The sequence below is a fragment of the Malaclemys terrapin genome, chromosome 10, assembly GCF_027887155.1.
Source record: "Malaclemys terrapin pileata isolate rMalTer1 chromosome 10, rMalTer1.hap1, whole genome shotgun sequence".
Classification (NCBI taxonomy): Eukaryota; Metazoa; Chordata; order Testudines; family Emydidae; genus Malaclemys; species Malaclemys terrapin.
Window position 1 is genome coordinate 19,038,692 of NC_071514.1, and position 22,874 is coordinate 19,061,565.

Consider the following 22,874-nt stretch of genomic DNA (forward strand, 5'->3'; position numbering starts at 1 on the left):
CTCTAACATAGTCTTACTTTGAGAAGACTGAGGCTTTCTCAAATCAGACTCTTTAAAAATGAGAGTGAGTCCTCCCAAGGATCTCTCCTGAGTAAGTCTGGGTGAGTGCAGATGTTGACAGGGCACTATGGTCTCAGAGGCTGATGCCTGGATCCAAGGCCAGATGGAGATAACACTACATCATTAAGAGCTTAAGTTTTACTTCTCAATTCTTCCTGGCTCTGCTTTTAAAAGCTGAACAGATAGTACACTTCTGAGGGATATAAGTTTCCCCCAAACTATAGGATACACCAGGAGTGCCAATCACTGATCAGGACAGCTTCCTGGCAAGTCAAGCAACAACTGAAACTCAGGATCGTGGATCTCAAAAGAAAAAGCCCCCCCTAGAGGTGAAGGGATTATAGAACAAATCCCTCTACAAAATGAAATAAGCATAAAATTAAATTAAAGGAAAAGAAAGAAAATAATTAGACTAAGGACAAGCTTTGAATAGTAAAGTGGACACATTAGCACTCTCTCTGACTGTGAGGTAGGTTTGCCCGGGCAACCCTATATGTCCTCAGTGCAGGGTATGAGGATGTGTAGGACACAATGGGCACTACCACCAAGTTTCCAATCAAGGCGTAAACACACCAGAACTGGAGCACTCATAGGGACACTACTTGAAAAACAACTCTGGGACATGTATCAAGACAGCAATGCAGCACTAACAATCTATTGATATTACACAATAGACTTTTCTAACATGGACAGGGCCTTAGTACTTATATAGCACCAATCCTTGTCATATCTAGGTGCTGGTAGCCAAGCTCTGGGACAATGGAAGGTTTGGATGTGTTTACAGGTACAAGGAGTTATTCTTTTGCATACATTGCAAGACACAGGTTCAGTTGTGCAGTCCTTAATCACGAGTTGTCTAACTGAAGTCTGTAGGGCTGCTTTTTCTAGCTCTAGCCTCCATGCTGTGTACTTAGAAATATTTCACAACACATTTCTGTCAAGCCCCGTGCAGGAGTATATTGAGGGCACTTTTCTTAGTGAAATCTAAGTAACTATTATTCACAGTAGCCACTAAATACTTAAAAAGTGTTTCCAAAGAGCAGCTAAATTGCCTTATATATATTCTTCTTAAGCCCTTTTGCTATATTAAAACTCTTGCAAAATACCAGTTAGAGATTTTTCTCATGATAAATGAATGGATTACAGAATTTACATTTTGCCAATTCAATTCTCTCTTCACTCTTCCCCCACACCTCACCCCACCCCAAAGGATATTCTTAACACCTAGTGTGTAACAGAGTGTTTTCATATTGTTCAGAACCATGATAAAAATTCAGATCTTTTAATGTACATATAAAACAATTTAAATGTATTGGATTCTACACCGTGAATGTGGAAAAGATATTTAATTGTAAAATAGAAAAAGTAGGCCAGAGTACAGTTTTAAGGGCAATGCCTTTGAATACAGTATAGGTAAACTAGACTTTGTTTAAGTTTATATAAACAATATCATAAAAGCAGTGAAACATGGAAAGACAAAGCAAAGCACAAATAAAAGACAAGTTATGTTTTACAAAAAAGGAATCCGAACAATAGTTCAAAGTTGAATGTAACACGGCATCGAACAGTCTTAAGGCAGCGTGACCTAAGGACGGGACTAGGAGCCAGGAACTCCTGAGTTCTATTCCCGGGTCTGCCACTGACTTATGTGGCCTTGGGCAAATCACTTAACCTCTCTGTGTTACACTTACATCAGTTGTAAAATGGGGACAATAATGTCCATACCATAGGGGACATAGTGATGATTAATTCTTTACTGATTATACAACACTTTGAAGATGTAAAGCACTATATAAATGCTAAGTATTCGTACAGATCACTGCACAGACAGACACATTTATCACAGTGAAGCACAATGATGATAGATAACAAGAGCACCAAAACAACATCAAACTTTCAGGTCCAGGTGCATAATTTAAATGCAAAAGTCTGTTTATAAAATGTGTCCTTGAGATAATCTGCAGATTATTGGGGAAACAGCTTAATAAGAATATTTTAAAGGAATTGCTATGTGGGTTCCAGTGGAGACAGTCTTTCATACTTCTGTACTTTAAAAATGTTTACACATGAAAGTTATAAGACACAGAAAAGTGAAGTTTCAATGCCCCCCACTGTCAGCATTTTCAAATAATGTCTGTATTACGTAAATTAAGGTTTTTTTTATTTTTACAAATTACATTCTTCCAAGAAATATACCATTCACAATAAAACTGGCTGCTAGCTTACTTCAAATGACATTTAGGCTAAACATTTTTTCCTCTCAATTTCCCTCATCTTTGCTGAAAAATATCTATGCAAGATGTGAGTAGAAATTATAAAAACATGCAGCATATGTACAAACTGAAAAGTTTAAAAAATATTAGCTTCATATACATGTAAATCTACTTGGATATATTGGAAATTAAATATAAAATTTTCACTTTCTAAAACAAGGGTTTTCAGAAAATCTAAGACAACTACTTAAAGCTGTACAAAGATTTTCATCAGGTCTAAGTTGTTCCTTATATGAATAACTATTAATTCATTTTGTCACATAATTCATTTTCAAACTGTCAATCTTAATCAGCAACATCACCCTTAAAACTGTTCTGTTTTTCAGAAATTAGATTTATACTAAAATCCAAAATTTCACAAAAACATTGGCTTCTTGTGTTTCTGGATCCCTTCAAAAAGATTTATCAACTCACTTTGGAACTGTAAAAAAAACAACTATTTACAGTATTTCATTTTAAATACTTTTCACAATTTCTAAATTCAGCTTTTATGTTACAAGAAATTCATCAGAGCTCATGGCTTAAGTCCAGTTATCAACCTGTAGCATCTTTGCTATTGTGTAATCCCATTTCTGTACCTATACAGTGTACAGTTCAAGATTGTACTGCAGTTTTCTTGACTGAAAGTAACAGACTTTGCAATATGTCCATTTCAATATTTAAACAGCTTCTTTATTAGTCTGGAGACGGGTCATTGCCTCTAATTTCTGCCGATAGGCCTCTGCTTCTTGCTCTTTCTTTAGAAGCTGCTGTCGATACTTTTGTGCTTCTCGATTTGCCTCATCCAGCTGTTTCTGTAGAGTTTCTCTCTCCTATTAAAACCAAAACAGCAATATTTTGTCAAATGCATGTTAAGTGCAAGATAAAATGGCAGGTTTTGGACAGCCAAGGTATAAGGCATCATACACAGAATCAGAAGCTAGGAAGTCCAATCCTGCAGTTTACTCAGGCAAAACTCTCACTTAAATACTTTTGTGTAAGTAAACAATGAAAGATTGGGCCAGACAATTGCTCACAAGATTTAAAGTGCAAATATACCAAAAAAATACTCTCTCTTTAAGAGTATGCTCTTATGACATTTTCTCAGGGAAAAAAGCAAGCTTTGGAAAATATGTTGAATATTTAGGCACAGTTGTCCGACTCAGTTTCCAGAATCTGAATTATTTTAAAAAAAGTTCAAACTTCTTTAAAAAAAAAATCAATACACAGTTCATATCCAAGCAAGTTTCCCACTATGAGTGTGTATATAATTAGAAATGGACACGTCAGCATAGAAATAGAACTTCCAGGGACCAATTCTCCTACATCATGATAAAAGTAACTTCTGCCATTAGACTGACAACCTATCCTTTCCCCCAGTGAGGTGAAATAGGGGTTTTCCACCTTACAATACATACATCTCTAACTGGAGGGAGAAAAAGTTTGCTCATCAATGAAATTCTTAACTAAGGGCCCATCATGCATCTGCATCCATGCAGGCACAGGGGTTTGCCCACACAGATGCAGCTGTAGGACAGAGGCTAAGTTCCAGTTGCAGAATCTTTATTTCTGGTAACAATGCAGAAACCAGAAGGGACACAGCTTGACTTTCAGATCCACAGCTAATGGGAAAAACCTATTTTACTTGTAAAGTGAGCCATCTGATTTAGAAATTAATGAGATACAACAAACATGGAAATTTACAAGATTACTTCGAGTCAGATTTCAGACTACAATAGGTGATCAAATAAAAGAGAGTGCTGGCTGTGTGTGTACACTGAACAATTAATGAACACTGCATTCTAATGAGGTAACTGCTTTTCAGCCCATCAGAAGTACATTTTTAATCTATTAAATAATTTAAAAGGGACTCTGACACCTTAAATCTTGTTCGAATATTTTTTTAAACCTAGTATTGTTACATGGAAATTTTGCCTAGAATTATCCCTTAAGATTACTGTAACTAAAAGGAATTAAAGAAAAATATTTTTTTCTTCCCTCACCCCTGCTCTGCCAGCGTGTGCATTTGCCAGCGTGTGCATTTGCCAGCGTGTGCATTTGCCAGCGCTTACTATATATAGTTAGTTTGATCAGAATTTAATGTCATCAGCTAACAGTAGCTTGCTGCTCCTCACTATAAATGACAACCAGGCTTTTATGGAAAATAAACTTGGGAGACAAAAGCAGAAGCATGCCAATCAAATACTATTATAATACAACAAAGCTCCATTACAATTACATTGAGTGTGATCTGCTTCCCATTGATGACAAAATTCTTACTGACTTCAATGGGAGTAAGACCATGCTCTTTATTTCTATTCAGCCAATTGGATAGTGTAATTTTAACATTTTAACTAATGGCTCTCCATGCTGTAAAGTGATGGCTGCTCACAATCCAATTATCTAACTCCTATATTCTCATTCGTTTCAGTCACTGACTATAAGAATATTTTGGATTTTTTTCCAAAAGGACACTGTACTTTTATGAATTAACAAGTGTTTGGCTAGATTTATTTTTTAAAATTTGTTTAAAGTGAATTATAGTTGGCCATCCTACAAACCAATTGTCTGGCATACCTTGCATCTGCTATATTTAAATATGATGTCACAGAATGGTTTCAAGGCAAAGTGAGACACTTCATTTCAAAGCAGGAGACATTTCCTGTGTCCTAGGAAACATAGCTGAATGTATTTCTATTGTACTCAGCTATTAATAATGTAGACGCTGCTATGCTGTTTGATGCAGAAGAGCCACCGTGACAAACTGCATCCTATTGAAAAATGACTGCCTTGGAAAATAGCTTTGTTTTGATCTTCACTCAAGCAGAAGCCATCTTATTAAAATAAGTGCACCATACTTTTATGGATAAGCCAATTTCTGATTCAATCACTCTTTTCACTTTAATCACCAAGTAGTAGTTATGGAAGCAAGACTCACAGAAAATGAAGCTGCCAAGCTATCCCTCAGGAAAATGTTGGTCTATCAAATAAGACAAAGACATAATCACCTTACTCCCTCATGCTTTCTCCTTCACTCTAGCAGCTCAAAACCATATTACCGTTTCAGACCTCAAGCAGGTCTGAAATACTTTTCTATAATACTTAATAATATACTTTTCTTTCTCAGCTCAGTAACCCTACTCCTCACTGGTTTTCATGATTAGTACCTAAAAATGTTAAAAAAATATAATACACATAGTATGCCTTCCGCTTCCTCCTGTCCCCAATGCTAGAGCTACCTTTAGCTGTCACATGTGGTGCTGAATATGTCAGAGTATAATGACAAAGGTAACTGATCAGTGCTAATGTTAGCATCTGTGTAGCAGAAACAATGGGTGGAGAGATTTTATTAAGTTTCATAAATGTTAGTCATCAAAATAGGGAAGGGAATAAACTACATATATTGTAGTTGCTTTATATGGGGCTTTACACAGTTTTGAACACTGGGCTGAAAGGGAAGCTAAAATCAATAGGTTGCAGAGGGGTAGCCATGTCAGTCCGTATCAGCAAAAACAACCAACCAGGAGTCCTTGTGGCACCTTAGAGACGAACACAATTTATTTGGGCATAAGCTTTCGTGGGCTTGAATCCACTTCACCAGCATCTGATGAAGTGGGTTATAGCCCATGAAAGCTTGTGCCCAAATAAATTCGTTAGTCTCTAAGGTACCATAAGACCTCCTTGTTGTTAAAATCAATAGGTCTGTCTCAGTTGGAGTATGCACGAATAAAATGAGTGCTCCATCTTAAATGGTGATGATCTGGATCACTCACTTGACAAGATAATTTGGCATTCAACTTCTAAGTTTATAGTCTTTGGAATCAGAACGCTGCCTTGTAAGACACCATGTGAATGGTTTAATAGTAAATCAACCCATCCAACAATTGGACTGGCCAATTATAATTGCCTTTTGCAAAATAAATATTTAAATTCACATCACAGGACATGTAAAGTGCAATTATACTCTAAACAAGTATAAAGTGAAGTTAGCACTGTGGGTACAAGTTTGTACCTCAGGGACATCCAAGATCAAATTTTCTCAGTTTATTAGTGAAAAGATTACTTTTCTAACTGCCACAGTTGCAAACTCAACCTGAAGTCTGAAAATCAAATATGTTCTTTCTGGCTTGTAATTATCACCACGAAAAAGAGATTCCACAACTGGAACTTAGTGAGCTGATGATGCAAGATGAGAACTGAATTCACCTCTCCCCCACAGGTATATTTTTCTACAGTGGAAATAGGGGAAGCATAAGCTTATTTAGAAGCTAAATTCTGCTCTTAGTTATACTGCTATAGATCTGGATTAACTAAAGCAAGCACACTTGACTCTACATAAGAGGAACAAATCTACTGAGTAAGAAATTGTCTTTTTTAAAGTCTCCACATAAAGTGTGCTTATGTAGCTAATGGAGGGGAATGAGACATAAAATGCAGATACACCAATCTCTAAAGTAAATGGAAGATCTGATGGTGTGTACTAATTTTAAATGCTTAAAATAAAAAAAACCTGTCAGTAATAAAGGAATAATATGAAAAAAATAATATAAAAGTAGAGTTAAACTTTTTGCTTTATGGTAGATTAGTCTTCTGGTACAAAGGAACATCAAAACTGTGATGTTCAGGAATTTGATGGGGGAAAAAAAATCTTCCTCTTATTTGGAAAGGATTTTTTTGCACAATAAATATCTACATACTGCTTAGAATTACATGTCTGAGAAATGCAAGATTATTTTACAAAAAGGAGTTAGATCTGGGTTCAGAAATAGGTAATTTTATCTTATTCAGAGCTTTTTACTATTTAAATTAAAACAGCAATTCTTTTAAGTGAAGATAAGAATTTTAAATATTTTACTGGCAGCTACTGTACATATACAAACCTTGAAAACATAAGATACATACCAAGCTTCCTCTAATATGAAATAATCCACATAAATGAAAATTCCTTGCTTTTAACAAAATCAGTTTTTTCTAACGTTGTCTGAGCCTAAAGTCAAGTCTGCTTATTAGAGAATACAATTTACTTACAACTTGGATTATTTCCAAAACTGAAAAATACAAGAACAATGACACAGAAAACTCCAATCTGCAGCTACTCCTGGGAAGCAGCAAGTAGAAGAAAATAAAAAGGGAGGGTACTGGAAAAGATAAATACTATATACACATGAAAAATAATTTTTAAGGAACATAAATAAACAGAGCAGACAGGTTGAAGAAAATCTAAGGCATAAGAATGAAGCAAGCCCTAAAGGAGGATCTTCACAGATGTCTTTATCGGCAGATCTCTTCTTCCCTGTCATAAAGGTGCTAGAGATCTTGTAGAATGCACATGGATTCTTGATAGATGAGACTTCTTAAACTTATGCAGGATTTATTATGGCAGTCTTGACTCCTTTGCAAATAGATGCTTTAAAACCTTTCCTGGTGCAGCCCTAAATCAAAAAAGACAACATCAGGCTTCTGCCATGGCTATACAGTACGTAAAAGGAGAGAAGAATCACTTCTTTGAGAAGAATGGATTTCTTGATTAAGAGGAAACAGAGACTATATCTTGGATGTGAATTCCACTAGTCGTCTTTTAGAAGAAACAGAGAAAAAAAATGGTTATCTACCTTTCGTAGCTGTTGTTCTTCGAGATGTGTTACTCATGTCCATTCCATTCTAGGTGTGCACACGCACCTATGTGCACAGTCATCGGAGATTTCTGCCTTAGCAGTATTGGTATGGTCTGCTGTGGTGCCCCCTTGAGTGCCGCGCTCATGCACTGGTATATTAGGCGCCACCAGCCCTACCCCTCTTGGTTCCATCTTGCCGGACAGAGGGGTAGGAGGGCAGGTATTGGAATGGACATGAGCAACACATTTCGAAGAACAACAGTCACGAAAGGTAGATAACCGTTTTTTCTTCTTCCAGTGCCTGCTCATGTTGATTCCATTCTAGGTGACTCACAAGCAGTATCCTCGGAGGTGGGCTTGGAATTCAGTCTAGCGGCTTGCAGTACTGCTTTACCGAAGCCAGCATTGTCCCAGGCCTATTGGGTAAGTGCATAATGGGACGTGAACGTGTGGATGGACGACCAGGTGGCCGCTCTACAGATGTCCTGGACACGCACTTGGGCTAAGGGAAAGCTGCCGAAGAGGCTTGAGTGGGCATTTACAATCGCTGGAGGTGGCACCTTTGCCTGATCGTAGCAGCAATGAATGCACGCAGTGATCCAAGAAGAAATTCTTTGAGCAGACACTGGATCACCTTTCATCCTGTTGGCCACCTCCACGAACAATTGTGTCGACTTGCGGAATGGCTTGGTCTTTCAATATAGAAGGGTAGCACCCTCCTGACATCTAGGGAATGCAACCTACGCTCCTCCTCCAACTTATGCGGCTTTGGAAAAAAAGACAGGTAAGTAAATGTCCTGGCCCATATGAAACTGTGAGACCACGTTGGGCAGGAAAGCCAGGTATGGCCGCAGCTGGACCTTGCCTTTGTAAAAGACCGTATAGGGCCGTTTCAAGGTGAGCACCCGAATCTCAAAGACTGGCGGGCAGATGTTATTGCAACCAAGAATGTGACCTTCCAAAAAAGGAGAATGAAAGAGAAGGAAGCCAGAAGCTCGGAGGGGGCTCCCGTGAGCCGCAACAGCACACGATTCAGGTCCCATGGAGGAACGGAGTCCCTGATGTGTGGGTAGAGGCACTCGAGGCCCTTGAAGAGTAGTCATGTCCTGGGCAAAAACCGACCTACCCTTGAGTGGCAGATGGAAGGCCAAGTGGATCTTGATAGATGAAAGGGGGACAGAAGGTAGATGCAGAAGGTAGTCCAGTGTTAACTGCAACAAGGCCCGCTCAGGCCGAATGCCTTTATCAGAGGTCCAACAAGCAAACCGCGTCCATTTGGCCAGATAGATTGCTCTGGTGGAGGGCTTTCTGCTGCCCAACAGGACCTGTTGGACACTGGCCAAGCACTCCTGATCCTCTAAATTTAATCATGCAGCAGCCAAGCTGTCAGGTGCAGTGCCACCAGGTTTGGATGCAGAAGACTGCAGTGGTTTTGGGACAGCAGGTCCGGCCTGAGCAGTAGCTGTAACGGCCATGCTAGCACTGGTTTGGCACACTTCTGTACTGAAAGGTACAGAAGTGTGCCAAACCAGTGCTAGCATGGCCAACCTGGCGCTATGAAGATCAACTTCGCTCTGTCCAGCTTGATCTTCGCCCTGTGAATTAATGGCACTGGGGGGAAAGCGTACAACAGAGCCCCCAACCACGGAAGCAGAAAAGCGTCCGACAGGGAGCCTCTGTCAATCCCCCGAATAGAGCAGAAAACGTGGCATTTCCTGATCTGCCTGGACACGAACAAGTTCACCTGGGGAGTCCCCCATCTCTAGATGATGATGCTGACCATTTCCAGATGGAAGGACCACTCGTGGTGAGATGAAAACGTCCTGCTGAGGCGATCTGCCAAATCATTCCTGACCCTGTGGAGGTGTACGGCTACGAGATAGATGTCATATTGTACACGGAAGTCCTAGAGCCTGAAGGTTTCTTGGCAAAGGGCAGACAATCTGGCTCTGCCTTGCTTGTTGATATAGAACATAGCTGCTGTATTGTCTGCCAGGACCTGGACCACTGGGCTTTCTATGTGAGGTAGGAAGGCTTACCAGGCCAGGTGAACTGCTCTGAGCTCCCTGACATTGATGTGTAAGGAGTGATCGTGACTTGACCAATGACCTTGCGTGCTAAGATCGCCTAAATGGGCTCCCCACCCCAGGTCCGAGGCACCAGAGATGAGGGTCATCGAAGGGGATGGAGCCAGGAAGGGAACTCCCTCCAATACCAATGCAGGATTCTGCCACCAGATGAGTGATGACAGTACGTGGTCCAGGACCTTGACCACACAATCCATGCTGTCTGTTGGGGGACGCAGACCGATGCCAGCCACGTCTGCAGGGGCTGGAGGCAGAGCCGCATGTGCTGGACCACGTAAGTACAGGGTGCAATGTAGGCCCAGCAATCGCAGGCATGTGTGAGCAGTGCCGAGAGGGTGGGCTTGCATGCACGAGATGAGGTCCACCATGGCTTGGACCGAGCCTCAAGACGGAAGGCTCTGGCCTCAGTAGAGTCGAGGACCGCTCCAATGAACTCTATGCGTTGCACTGGAATTAAGGTCGACTTTTTCTCATTTATTAATAGCCCCAGGTCGCGACAGGTGGAGCAAACCAGATCGAGATGCCGCCGCACCTGATCCCGGGACCGGTCCTTTATTAGCCAGTTGTCAAGGAACTGGTAAATTTGAACACCCCGGTGCCTCAGGTAAGCAGCCACTGGGACCATGCACTTTGTGAATACTCTTGGGACTGACGAGAGACCGAATGGTAGCACCGTGAATTGGAAATGGTGCTGGCCCAGCACAAAATGGAGGAAGCGCCTGTGCCCTGGGAAAATGGAAATATGCATCCTTCAAATCAAGGGCGACATACCAGTCTCCCGGATCTAGGGAGGGGATGATGGAGGCTAGGGAGACCAAGCGAAACTTCAACTTCTTGAGAGACCTGTTCAGGCGATGCAGGTCCAAAATGGATTTGAGGCCAGCTTTTGCTTTCAGGATTAGGAAGTAGGGGAAGTAGAACCAATTCCTTTCATGTCCCAAGGGACCTACTCCTCTGCCCTCATGTGTAGGAGATTCACGACCTCTTGGACGAGAAGTTGCTCATGAGAAGGGTCTCTGAAGAGGGATGGGGAAAGGAGGGTCGGCCACGAACTGCAGGGTGTAATCTGAAGATATTACGTCAAGCACCCAACCGTCCGAGGTCAGACGAGACAAGGCCGACCGGAAGGGGCTCGGGCGGTTGAGGAAAGAGTGGGAGGGTGGATCCTGGAAAGTGACTAGGACGCCGTCCTTGAGTGCAGCCTCAAAATGTCTACTTCTGGCCTCCTTAGTTCCTGGAAGGGCCAGGCTGAGCAGATGAATGGGAAGACAACAGATGTCTCTGCTTAGACCTCTTGTCTCTATCCTTTCTCCTGTAGGTGCTCAGACGGGTAGTTCCCCAGGACCTAGACCGGGGAGGTGGAGGCCAGAACGGCCTTCTGAAGAGTATGAAGGCCCAAGGAGCAGAGGGTGGCACGGGAGTCTTTAAAGCCATGGAGCCTTGAGTCCGTGAGTTCAAAGAAGAGCCCAGCCCACTCAAACGGCAGGCTCTGAATGGTGGCCTGCATCTCCTGGGACAGTGGTTCTCAAAGACGGTCTGCCACTTGTTCAGGGAAAGCCCCTGGCGGGCCGGACCGGTTTGTTTACCTGCCCCGTCCGCAGGTTTAGCCGATCACGGCTCCCACTGGCCGCGGTTCACCGCTCCAGGCCAATGGGGGCTGCGGGAAGCAGCACAGGCCGAGGGATGTACTGGCCGCCCTTCCCGCAGCCCCCATTGGCCTGGCCTTTTCCGCCTTCTTAGAAGTAAATGGAATGGAAGAGGCGGTCTGCCACAGCCATTTGGCAATCTTAAAGGCCCCTGGGTAGATGGGCAGTGTGACCTGGGCCGGGATGGAGGAGCATATAACATAAAGAGGTCGTCGCACTCCTCTGCGAACTCCTTAACTTTTAAGTTCAAATTGGTAGTCACCCTTTTACGGAGGGCCTGGTGCTCCTTGAAGTCATCAGGGGGACTGCCCGTTTGGGAGGGACCCGCCACCACTTTGTCCAGAGATGACAACGACGAAGGCACTGCCGGGGAAGGGACGGGTTCCCCTTCCATTTCCAGGGATGGCTCCATGGGTGTTGGAGCCTGCTGCACTGCCCCCACGTCAGATTTGGTGCGGTATTCCAATTCTGGTGCCGGCGGTGGCTTGTCCAAGGCAGACAGGGAACACTGATGGGAATATGGGACCGGTATTATGGGCACGCCCGAGAGGTTCCAGTATGGATATCGAGTGGGCTACTGTCACTGCTGTCACGCCACCACTGCAGATGCTGCACCGGTCTTGTGGGTCGGCGGCGAATCACCCCCTTGGGCTGAACTCCCAGTCCAACTCGGACCATTGCACTTCCGGCGACCAGAGCAGAGCCATTGAGGCCTGAGCCTGCCAACTGACCCTGGTTGGCAACCGGTGAGACGAGGGAGAGGATCGGTGCCTGATCGACAAGCGGTACCAAGGAGTTGGAGACCGGTGCCATGATAGGGAGCGATCCCGCCCCGGTGGGGACTGACATCTGGGAGACCGTCTAGGCGAAGGTAACCTGAGATCTTTGGTGGGAAGCTTGCTGGTACCAGGGGTATGGAGACCAGTGCTTCAACTCATCTCCCATGACTCGTAGGCGGAGAGCGCGGCGTTGGGGGCCTGGGCCTTCTGACCGGAGACCAAGGGTATGATGCCAGGGTTCTAGGCCGCGGAGATGGGGACCGAGAGTGCTCCACTACCCTATGAGTACCACTATGAAGCCCCGGGGTGGGCACATGGCCTGACATAGGTCCTTTGCCTGAAGCCCCTTTACCTCGGGTGCCAGGGGGCTCCTCTTCTTTTGCACTTCTTAGGCACTCGTAAGGGGGAAAGGTGCCAGGTGGAGCATGGTGCCAGTGATGTGCTCTGCACAGATGCCGAGGTGCTTAGCGTGGGGTCCGAGCAGGAGGGCTCTGATGCAGGACGAAGCACAGCCTCCATCAGGAGGGCACTCAAGAGGATATCCCGCTCCTATTGGGTGCTAGGGCAAAAGTTTTTACAGATTCTGCACTTGACCTTTCTATGGGACTCCCCCAAGCACTTGAAACCGCTGTCGTGGGGGTCACTAACAGCATCTGCCTGTTGCATGACGAGCATGGTTTGAAGCCAGGAGAACGGGGCATGCCCCACTCCAGGGCGAAATCCCAGTCGGGACTCTAACAACCAAATAACCTAACACTTAATTTAATGGCTAACTAAGTACCTACACACTATATACAAAGAAGATAAAGAGGTGTAAAAAACTGCTAATGCTCTTGCAATGCTAGACGAGGTGCTCTGACCATCACGGGTGGTAAGATGGAACTGAGAGGGCGTAGGGTTGGCAGTGCCTGATATACCGGTGCATGAGTGCGGCACTCAAGGGGGCGCCACAGCTGATCCTACAGATACCGCTAAGGTAAAAATCTCCGATGACTATGCATGTGGGCGCATGGACACTTAGAATGGAATCAACATGAGCAAGCACTCAAAGAATAGCGCCTTGCAGGAAAGGACTCAGACCAACTCACACTTCTAACAGGATGATTTCCACAAGAAAGATAACTTTGATTGCTATGAAATATAACCAAGTTTTACTCATGGGTTTAAAAAGAACTCTGGTATGAGCACAGAGGTTCAAAAGTAAAACACCAACAAGCCATCAGATACTTTCTGATACATTATCTTAAACAGCTGACAGCTCTGTGGAAATAGGAGACATGAGGATGTACAGGAAGGGTATATCAACCGTTAATCAGGTTTAGAGCTCCAACGGCTGACATTTGAACCTACAAACAGTTGTAGCTAAGTAAGAACTCAAGGATGCTTTGAGTGGCTGGAATTTCTAAAACTTGCACCAAGTACAGTGGCTAAAGGACTGTAGCTTCAACCTTTTGGCTGTTAACTTTAACCTCGACAGGTTCAGGTGAAGAACTAGATACAGATACAGCTGATCCCTGAAGAATGAGAGAGGCTATGGGCTGAAGATGGATTTTTGAAGCACACTGGAGAACCAAGACCTTCAGATTTAGAAGAGAGCACTTAGAATAATCTTTGCTTGAAACCTCTTGATATATTCCTGGCCATCTTGCTGTAAGTGGGGGGAATCCAATACCTACATCCAGGCCCCCAGATAGTTGAATGAGAGGGCATTCACCCTCCAAACATGGGGTCCCAATACTTGGTACAACAGAGAAAGAATTGTTGATCTCTAATCCCAACAAACAAGTCCACCTGATGAAGAACCCAGTTTTAGAATACTTCCCTTAAGTGTAGATGGCTGAAGTGAACAGGAGAGCCTTTTCTAATTTGTAAATTTTCTAAGTTGGATAGACTACAGAAGGACTGGCTCCTGAGTGAGGAACTCGTATCACCACCCTGTATGCTGCTGAAGCACAATGGTTACATTCTTTCTGAGACAGAACACGGAGAAAGGGGGGGGGGGGGAAATCTCACCAGAAAAAAAGAAGAGATAAAGTGCATAAAGCTGTCTACCATAGACAGAATGACTGGGGACTGAAAGGAACCACATCAGTGCTAGGAATCGCTACAGAAGATATGGATGGTAGTGGTTTTGAGTAGGCAGATAGTTCATTCTCACGGTTTCCCTGAGATAAAGTGTTTTTCTTACTGTACAATATTTTACACAAGTATTCATCTGAAGTCTGGCTGTATTTTAAAGAGAGACTTAAATTTAAAAGAAAAAAGTGAGTTAGAGGTAGTTTCACTAACTACAAATGCCCCATAACCCCCATTGCCAATTTTTGTATTTTTACAAAGAGTATTTTGTTCGGTTAGAGTTATATTAGGTGTTATTATGGGCAGCACAGATAGTGCTGTGTATAATTAGAAATAATGGAAAATGTCAGGTAATATTTAACAGTTGATAAAAAAGAAGAAATGTGATCCTTTAAGATGAATTTATGACAAAATTCAATTAAAGACTTATGAAATGATAATTCCATTTGCTTGGTGTTTCTAATATACGTGTCACACTTTTTACAAGCTACTCTGGGAAAAGTGGAAGTCAAACTCAATGGAGAATATGAATCATTGTAAATTAATATATTACGGTAAGTTATGGATGGAAGTCAATATTTAACTCGAGCAGCCAAAAAATAAAAGTTTATGCAAGTTAAATTTTCCCACTCATTAAGTATATTAAAAATGTTTGTGACTTCTGAAAGTTTTGACATTCTTCACAAAACTACAGTTAAGTGAGTTGTATTCCTAGCAATTCAAACTTTGATTAATACACTCTTATGAGAGCTCAGAAGTCAAACTGAAAAAATTAACCAAAGTCCTCATCCTGCAACCACTAAACAGGAAAGTTTCTCACTGAAGTCAAAGAGAGTTTGGTTTACATAAAGATTTCAGAAATAAAGCCCATAGCATATAGATGTGCTAAGAACTTAAAATGGTGAAGAAAACGGTTATTAGCCTTTTATTTAAAAATTTATCAAATAACTGAAGGCAATGATAAAGATGTTTGCAACATTAAATTCACAAAGAGATGAAAGTCATCTTCAGATATTAGGTTATTTTCTTTTCTTGTTTCAAGCTTTGTCAGCTTCTGCTCTCAAGCTCTGACAACAGCATGAAGTAGCTTAAAGGGACCCTGAACACTAATTCCCAATCCTGCAATAAAATGGATGCAATCAAACCCCTGTGGTCCTGTCCCCCAAAGTCAGAGTTCTGTGCAGGTGCAGAGATCTGCCTGTACACCTCTCATTTCATAATCAAGGCCTAAATTTACCTTGATACTTAAATTTTTTGAAAACATAAGTGAAACACTTGAAAAAATCTATTAAGTATTTTTAGTAACATTGTTAAAAAGGCTTGTTTAAAATATATAACTTAAGCTAACAGTGTCACTTTAAAAAAGTATTTATATTACCATGCCGACCTACTGTATTTAGAAATGAATTGATTCATTTTTAAATCAATCTCTTTTTTGTCTCTAATAAATCTATTAAGTTATTGAGATCAAGGAATTATAATTTTCTTTACTAAGAAAAATTCAGGCAGATTTTTAAAAGAATGTGAACAGAAGTTTTGTTTTTATTATAAATCATACATTAAAAAAAGTGCAGCAAGAAAATCTCAGCTCTATTGATAGTCTGTAATGATCGCACAACTAAAGACAGAATGCACTTCATGTGATATAGTATGGAAAGAAAAAGTCATTGAGGAAATATGCTAATTATAGCTATTAGTCATGCATGAGGTATCCTTCCACACACTGTACAATAAAGAGGCACAAAATAGTATTCAATATAACAAAACTAGGAGAAATACATTTGTGAAACAAAATACTGTAAGGTTCACAGAAACAAAATAATTTGGCATTCACAGTCTAATCAGGGTAGGTAGCAGTTTTCATAGACTTTCAATCAAAGTAAGTTGCAGGGATAGAGCAGGTAGTAAAGAGGTTGCCAATGCACAATTGTGGATTGCAGAAAAATGTTTTCTTATATAAATTTATTTATTTAATACCAAAACACTTTTATTTTAAGTTAGGACTTTCGTACCAACATTTCAGTATACCAGATAGTGCCATTAGATGCTTTATTCATATTTCTGCACACACAGTCAAAAAAAATTGTAAAAATTTGAAGCTTTTTATAACAGCAAGATAGAATCTTATCGTTTTGTGCTTTCACTCATTAAATATCTTGCCTACATGTCATTAATGGTAAAATCATGATATATTTTCAGTAATCAAGACAAATGTGTTTTTTAAGAGAGAGATGAAAGGACATTATTCTCATTCATTGTTTATGAAAAGTCATATCAGATGATGATATATCAGTATCTAGTTTTAGGAATTTACCGGTGACATTAAAAGAAAAAAATTAACCAAGTGCAAAAATAAGTGACATCTATATGCACAAATGGGCAACCTGAGGATTGAACATAGATATGCTATCTACTTCCTACAGCAATTTTGTAAAACACAAGTTCTGATATAAACTAACAAAGGATATGGGAATACAAACAAGTTATCTTCATTCTGTGGCTGCATAGAAACTCAGCTATAAAACAAGAAACAACAAAACATTCAGTTTTGAAAATTCTAGTTAAAACACATCAGGTAATAGACTCCTTACTTCTATTTCTGCAGATTCCACACGATTTTCAACAATCTCAATGCACTGCCTCTTGATTGGTGGTTCTTCACTGATCACAGTTTCTTCAGCAATGTCTGTTGCTGGTACTGTTAATACTTCAATAAAGACATATGTATATAGATAAATATGAATACAAGGGCCAGTATTTACATTACATAAAACTAATATGTAAAATTCTACTTCCAAGAGTAAATGGAAAAGCCAGCTTTTCCAACAGAAAAACCACAGCTCAATGAAATACTCATTAAGTTCAAAATGTTATACAACAACTTTTACTGCATCTTCTATTAGAGATTTCAACGTTCTTTTTTAAATTTAGGTTCACAACACAGCAGGGGTGATGATTAGGTATCATCAACCCCATTGTACTCATGGGTTAACAAGTCACATATGTTAAGTGACCAGTCACAAGGTCACAGATAAAATCTGTGTGGCAGGGCTGGGAACAGAAACTAGATCTCCCTACTCACAATTCTGTGCTTCAGCTACAAGACTATCTCCTTTTAAATAATTTGTGAAAAGTAAAATGGCTTATATTTTTGAGGTCAATCATTTAGGCAATTTGAAAAAAATCTAGCAGTTCCCTAACTCTGAGAAAATTATGGTCATATTTATACTACATCATTGTGTACATATTTCCTAAATATTCATTTGGTTGGCTATGTGCTCTTCTAAATGTCAGTTCAATTAGTAACTGTATAGATTCATGTTTCGTGATAAATGGCTGTATCTGCCCAGACTGTGGACCAAATCCTGGACCACAGTGCATAGCTTTAAGAAGCCAAGCTCTGCATTGGGAATCCCAAGGGATGATCTGATGATGGGAAACCAAGAAAGCAATCATTTCCATCAGGAGTAGCTGTTACAGGAAATATTTACACAAAACTCCACAGCCATTATTGCAGCATCAGGGCAGCAATAGCTCCCCACAGTAAATGTACTCTTGCTCCAGTGGGTACACTGTGTATTCATGAATCCGCCAGCTCTGCCCCTGCTCCTCTCATAGACCACCCTCAAAAGTCCTGGGTATCCTGGAGTCCAAAGAGGATCCTCATAGAGCAAATTGCCATGGTATGCAAACGCTACTCCTGGCATTGGGTCCTCAAATCTGCATCCCACTTTTCTGCCTGAGTTCCTCTGAAGAAGGGTCCTAACTACTGAAATGCTGTTCTATTGTTGGTGTTCTAGATTTTCTATTTTTGATACTGAGTTTCTAACAACCCAGGTTGATAGAGATAAGTAGGACAACCATCATCTTTCCCTTCAACATCTTATCTCTCCTCCTTATACTTAGAAATTTTTCTTCCTCCCCCACTCTTTTCTTAATATATTTACATACTCAAATCTCACTGGTTAAATTCATTTCTTAAATTTTATTTTTCCCCCTATAGTCTATTTTTGATCCATTTTAGTCAACTTGCACATCTACAGAAAAATGCAATTCAAATGGCATCTCACTCAACCGCAGCAGACCTAGAGAAATAATTCACTGCATACAGCAAATGTCAATTCTATCTGCTGTACACAGACACAGATCATGTAAAAAGTCCCACATTTTCCTGAACTATCAATATTTTAAACTAAAATTATTCTTGAAGTTCACATTGAGCATCTTGTTTCCACTCACCTTGCTGTCCATCTGGCATGGTCACAATGATTGGCTGACCTATTCCACTGGTTGGAATTGAATGGAGATTACTAAGCTGAATGCCATCTGTAACTATAGTAATAACTTGTTGACCTCCAGAACTGACAACTTGCTGAATTGCACCATCCACAGATTCTGCAGTCACGACTTCTTCTGTTGCTACAACTGTTGATAAAGTGTAAAGAAGGTCAGGATATTTATAATTTACAAATTGGGACTCAGAATTTAGTAACAATTAGAAGCCTTTTACATGCCACTTCAAATTCAAAGTTTCTTCTGCAGCTATAAATCTAATGCATTATTAACATATAAACTATGCTTATATGATCTAATCCAAAGTTCACTGAAGTCAATGGTAATCTTTCATCAGTGCAAGAAACGTGAAGTTTCAAAAATATATGTACTGGTACAAATTCTGCCCTGACTGCAATCAATGGGATTGAACAGGGCAGAATTCAGCCCAAAAGAATATAATCTGATTTTAGCTAGCATTTTTCATACTTTGTAAAATAATTTTGGGATATCTTAAGTACTGAGTTAGGTATTAGTATTGCAGTAAGAGTGAGATAATTTATTTGAACAGCCCAATAGCTGCTGTGTTGTCTGCACACAGCTTTGTACATTAGAACTCTGAGAAGATTAGTAATGAAACAAATGTTTTGTTCAGAGTCTGCTGAAAAGTGCCTTGAGATTTTTAAAAGGTCAATCTGAATTTTTTTTAATTCACTAATTCTTTAAAAAACGAAGGGTGGCATGGTATGGTATTGCCACCCTTACTTCTGCGCTGCTGCAGGTGGGGCGCTACCTGGAGAGCTGGGCGCCCAGCCAATAGCTGCCACTCTCCAGCCGTCCAGCTCTGAAGGCAGTGCAGAAGTAAGGGTGACAATACCCTGACCCCCCCCCTAAATAACCTTGTGACCCCCCCCCCACTCCCTTTTGGGTCAGGACCCCCAATTTGAGAAACATCGGTCTCCACCGTGAAATCTGCGTAGTATAGGGTAAAAGCACACAAAAGATCAGATTTCACGGTCCGTGACACGTTTTTCATGGCTGTGAATTTGGTAGGGCCCTAACTATACGTTGTCAAATTCCTGTCACATGTATAAAGTAAAGAAACTGGAAAAAATATTTTGTTCTTTAATATTTTCAGTTATAGTAATCTCAGGGTGACTTGTAACAAAAGTTTTGGATAGAAATGTGGGTCTAGATCCTCATGTGGTATAAATTCATGTAGATCCAATGAAGTCAGTGGAGCTATGTCATTTTACACCAGTTGAGAATCTGGCCCATGACCTACAAGTTATGATATCTTCTTCCTAGGCAGTAATAGGTAAAGAGACCTCTGTAGGATCTTAAAGTTGTATTGTATGGGTGTTCCACACACAGAAAGCCAAACGATACCTAAATGGCCTTGGTAGAGGGTATATCAAGCAGGGTTAAGTGAACAGTATTGGGTAATCTTGTCTGTTTTCCACAGAAATAAAAACTTGAAAGTCAAATAAAATATTTACTCTGGGAAAGTAATATGAAGCAAGTGAACTTTAAAAAGGTAAATTAAATGTTTTAATTTACCTTGACAAGATCAAAAATAATAAAAACAAACCTTTGCATTTCAAAGCCATGATTCCAGAATGTATATACGCACTGACCTACTCAAATTCTTCTATATTACATTTATGAATCAAGCTAAAACCCAGCAAAGATATTATTCAGAGCATTGATAAACTATGTGTTATCCATCTCAGGTTGTTTTTATTTGCCTTTAAATTATAGGCCCTCTCACAGTGTCCCTTATTTTTGAAAATGTCAGGAGGAAAAACCCTATCCAAAAAAATAAAAAAAAAAAACACTAAGGCACAAAGAGCAATGTAAGCACTAGACAATCAAACATTTTCAAGCACATTAAACCTATGTTTATGTTCAGCCTATGTTATGTTAAAATCAGAGGCTTTGATTTAAACAGTAGACACTAGAAGGCTTTCTATCAGAGTAAAATTTAAAACTATAGCCTATGTCATCTCAGAAATGTCAGAGATCAGATAGATACAAGTAAGAAGCTTTCATCTTTGCAATTAATGACAGCACAATTTAAAATGACTGTGCCATTCAAATAATGATTGCAATCATTGCCTTCTGAAGTGCTGTCCATAGAGATCCCTAGTCTAAGGAATTACTAATAAAAACACTCTTCAGGAAGTGTTTATGCAAGAAAGCAAAGTAGTATTAACAATATTAAACAATGAGGATATGCAAGGAAATAATTTAAAATAAACCAAGTTTATTTTAAAGAAACGTATAACTTTAAAAATAAAAACACATTCTACCATAAACTTACTGCTCAATAATAGCCAAAAATGATGACTCTACTGCCACACAGTCTCTGTTGGGGCTGCAAAGTGAAAATGTCTGTTACTCCAGCAAACTGCTCTGACCTTTCAAGGAGCTGGGACTAAAGTTAAAGCTTGTGTTTTTGGATGTAAACATCACTGGAGAGCCTGCAGCAGGGATACCCCTTATTAGGGGATGGAGAATTATTTTCCAAGTTGTTATTCTATTTAAAGAGGAAAAAAAAACAGCCCTTCCCTTGCTCTCCATGTATGTACATATTTATAATGGACCAATCACCATACTACCTTAAACACTAGCAGGTACATTAGTGTCAAGGGAAACAGCAGTTTCATTATCCTCAGAGATGCAGAAGTAATCAAAAGGTAGGATTTCTTTTTGAAGTGCAGGTTAGCAATCCTGTGCACACACTTGGGTTCAACCTCAGACATAAACAAACCTATAGTTGCACTCCAAGTATTCATTTGGAACCATGTGCTTCTCTGATGTTTTTCCCTCCAGGCAGAGCACTCCATGCTCCAGCACACAATTGGAAGCAAGACCCCCTCTGCACATGGGGTATTCACTGGAATAGCAATTAAAATAAACAACACTAGACAGATCCAGTGAGAAGCATTTTTCTCTCTGCTGCTTTGTAAAATAGATTATTTTTAATTGCTAAACTATACATGGCTAGCAGGAAGGGACTGGGGGAAGGCCAACCTGGAAAAGAGGGAAAGCAGTGAAAGGTTTGAAATCCACACACAAGATATGCACCAAACTTAACTCTTCCTCCTTATCTATTCACAGCTGTATATTTTCGAAGCTACAGCGAAGATAAGAGCCAAAAATGAATGCCCAACTCTAAAGGTTTGCTAAATTATTTTACATATAATTATGACTCTCTTGCTAATTTTACTAAGGACACAAAAAGTGTAGCCTTTTGCTTGAATATACTGGTGTTGATACACAGGTAATTAATGACTTCTTTTTCCTGCTATACATTTTAAAACCATTGGAGACTTCAGGTTGGTTTATTTATAAAGCTTTTTTTTTTTTTCCAGGGCTTTGCACCTTTAATGGATTTCTGACATTTGGCTTGGGTTCTACTGCATCATAGTGAAGGTGGGCCTATGAAAGCTCTCAGCCAGTTATCAAAGAACATTTACCACTGAATCCTAAATACATCGCTAATCTTGTAGATCTTCTCCAGCATTTAAACTCTGAAGTATTCTAAGAATGTAGTCTAATTTATTTGAAAGAGAGAGATTACCCAGCTCAAATCTCTCCCCCTAGTTACTTCTTTCAAAGTGTCAGACTACCAACTTTCGTTGGATGGGGTTGGGTTGCCTGATGGATCCATTTGGTGAAATACACTCTGCCGACGCAACAAACAGTTGGGAGGATTTCCTGAACGGCCTGGTCCTGTCGAAGTAAAAGGCCAGTGCCCTACGTACGTCTAACGTGTGAAGGTGGCGTTCCTCGTTGGAGGAATGGGGCTTAGGACAGTGTACCGGTAGGAAAATGTCCTGATCCATTTGGAAAGCGGAGACCACTTTGGGGAGAAACACAGGGTGTGGGCGAAGCTGGACCTTATCCTTATGGAAGACCGTATACGGGGGTTCCGAGGTCAAGGCTCTAAGCTCCGAGACCCGACGGGCTGAGGTGATAGCCACCAGGAATGCCACCTTCCAGCATAGGTGGGCCCAGGAACACGGGGCCAAGGGCTCAAAGGGAGGGCCCGTGAGGCGAGATAGCACTAGGTTTAGATCCC

General features: G+C 40.8%; 1 protein-coding gene across 6 annotated transcripts in view; it reads right to left on the reverse strand.

Annotated features, from left to right (window-relative positions):
* Window positions 1-1,391: 1,391 nt before the first annotated feature.
* The window catches only part of GABPB1 (GA binding protein transcription factor subunit beta 1), a 45,774-nt gene continuing 24,291 nt past the window's right edge, over window positions 1,392-22,874 (reverse strand). For all 6 annotated transcript variants that reach the window (XM_054042611.1, XM_054042613.1, XM_054042610.1 and 3 more), the window contains 3 exons: window positions 18,755-18,940; window positions 17,107-17,222; window positions 1,392-3,145 (listed from right to left, as the gene is read on the reverse strand). In XM_054042611.1, coding sequence (XP_053898586.1) covers window positions 2,993-3,145; window positions 17,107-17,222; window positions 18,755-18,940 — 455 coding nt within the window. In that variant the 3' untranslated portion in view covers window positions 1,392-2,992. The remainder of the gene's footprint in view (window positions 3,146-17,106; window positions 17,223-18,754; window positions 18,941-22,874) is intronic.